Source organism: Corvus brachyrhynchos, unplaced genomic scaffold (genome assembly GCF_000691975.1).
Source record: "Corvus brachyrhynchos isolate BGI_N302 unplaced genomic scaffold, ASM69197v1 scaffold420, whole genome shotgun sequence".
Lineage (NCBI taxonomy): Eukaryota > Metazoa > Chordata > Aves > Passeriformes > Corvidae > Corvus > Corvus brachyrhynchos.
Window position 1 is genome coordinate 118803 of NW_008235739.1, and position 2002 is coordinate 120804.

The following is a 2002-nucleotide window of genomic DNA, read 5'->3' on the forward strand; positions in this document are numbered from 1 at the left end:
ACGCTCCGGGAGACGCGCGCGGCGCGCCCCGATCCACCCACTCCCATTCCCGGCCCTTGGAAGGAGGATTTGCACAGCCCGGGCCCAGGGAAAGGCTCCGGCCGGATTCCAAGGAAAAGCGAACATTTCCTGCCCCTGCCCAGGCTCCAGGGAGCGCAGCCGCGACCCGCCCGCTCCTCGGGAAAGCGGGATGCGGGGTCCCCAAAACCCTGGAAAAGGTGCGGGAATGCTGTTCCTGGGCGGGCGCAAAGCTTGGATCCCTCTCCCGATGGATCCTCGACCCCCCCCGGCGGGAGTTTTCCATGGATCCAGGCGGGATCCGGGTGGTGCCATCCCCGGGGACGGCCTAGTCCTGCCCCTTCCCAGAAATCTCCCTCCAGAGACCTCTCCCCCGTGGGAATGGGCTTCCCTGGAAGGTTGGGATGAGTTATGGATGAGCCCTGAGAATTCCAGGCGGACTTCCGTAAAAAATCCCAAAGCCAGGGAGGTACCTCCGAGCCTTCCCGGGGAAAGGGATTTGCTGGGAATGCTGGGATCAGTCCTGGAGGGCTCCGACCCTTCCCTCCCGGCTCTCGCAGCTGTTTGCCGCTGGGAAAGGATGGGAACGGCAGGATCGGCCTGCGGGAAGCTGGGAAGAGGCAGGAGCAGGGATATCAACCTTTGGGAATGGGATCAACCCCCAGGGATGGCCTGGATGGGAAATCCACCCTCTGGATCCAAAGCTGTCCCTAGCCCGGGGCTGGAGACCCCCACAGGTGCCCTTGGAATCACCTCCATGAGCCCCTCGCAGCATTCCCGGAAGGAATTCATCCGGAGCTGGATGTTCCCAGCCCCTCCCCACCCTCCCAGCCGGGAATTCCTTCCCAACATCCCACCCCAAGCTCCCCTTTCCCACTGGGAAGCCATTCCCTGCCTCCTGCCCCTCCAGCCTTGATCCCAAATCCCAGCTCTCCTGGAGCCCCTTTAGGCGGCTCCAAGGATTCCCTGGATCCTTCCCTTCTCCAGCTGAACATTCCCAGCTCTCCCAGCTTGGCATTGGATCCAGCCCCATCCTGACTCCTCTCTGGGAAGGAATTTCAGGCTCCAGGGGCTTCCCTGGGAATCTCGGCACTCCAGGAAGGGTCTCCCTTCCCTTTTCCTCCCTTTTCTCATGCCCGACTCCCATAAAAATCCCTCGGGATGGATTCTGAGCCTCCTTGATCCCGGAATCCCGGGATGCTTTGGGTGGGAAGAGACCTTGAATCCCATCCCATTCCAACCCCGGCACCTCCCACGATCCCAGGCTGCTCCAAGCCCCTTCCAACCTTTCCTTGGACACTCCCAGGGATCCAGGGGCAGCCACAGAATCCCTGGAAAACCTGTGCTGGAGACACATCCCGGTGCTGCTCCCACCACAGGATCCATCCCCGTTTCCCAGGGAATCCTGCCTGGACGCCGGAGCTGAGCACGGAGCTCATTCCGGACACCTCTGCCCACGTGGAGCCGAATCCGGAGCTCCTTCCCGAGCAATCCCAGCTCCCAGGAGCTCTCCGTGCTCCCATTGCCCCCGTGGATCCGGAGGTGGATCCAGAGGTGGATCCGGAGGTGGATCCGGAGGTGGATCCGCCCTCACCGTCCTCGCAGAGGTTCAGCTTGGAAAGGCTCCTTCCCTCGAAGGGCTCCTCCAGGACGGATCCGCTCTCCCGCTCGGAGAAGGTGCGGAGATACACGGCCTTGTTCTCCATCCTGCCGGGGAAAAACGGGAATACCAGCTGGAATCGGGCGCTTGGTGTATCCCAATCCCGGCCAATCCCTGCCAGGCTCCGGCTCTGGGATGGAGCAGGTGAGCCCCCAGCTCCGGGATCCCAAAATCAGCAGGACACGGAGCTGCTGGAGCGAGGCCGGAGGAGAACCCAGAGCTGCTCCCAGGGCTGGAGCCTCTCTGGAGCCAGGCTGGGAGAGCTGGGAATGTTCAGCCTGGAGAGGAGAAGGCTCCAGGGAGAGCTCAGAGCCCCTTGCAGGG

The 2002-nt window shown here is 62.8% G+C and overlaps 1 protein-coding gene across 1 annotated transcript in view; it reads right to left on the reverse strand.

Annotated features, from left to right (window-relative positions):
• SCARA5 (scavenger receptor class A member 5) overlaps positions 1-2002 on the reverse strand; it is a 23444-nt gene that overhangs the window by 19939 nt on the left and 1503 nt on the right. Inside the window, exon 2 of the mRNA XM_017735003.1 lies at positions 1613-1725. Within this exon, the coding sequence (XP_017590492.1) occupies positions 1613-1724 (112 nt within the window). The 5' untranslated portion in view covers position 1725. The remainder of the gene's footprint in view (positions 1-1612; positions 1726-2002) is intronic.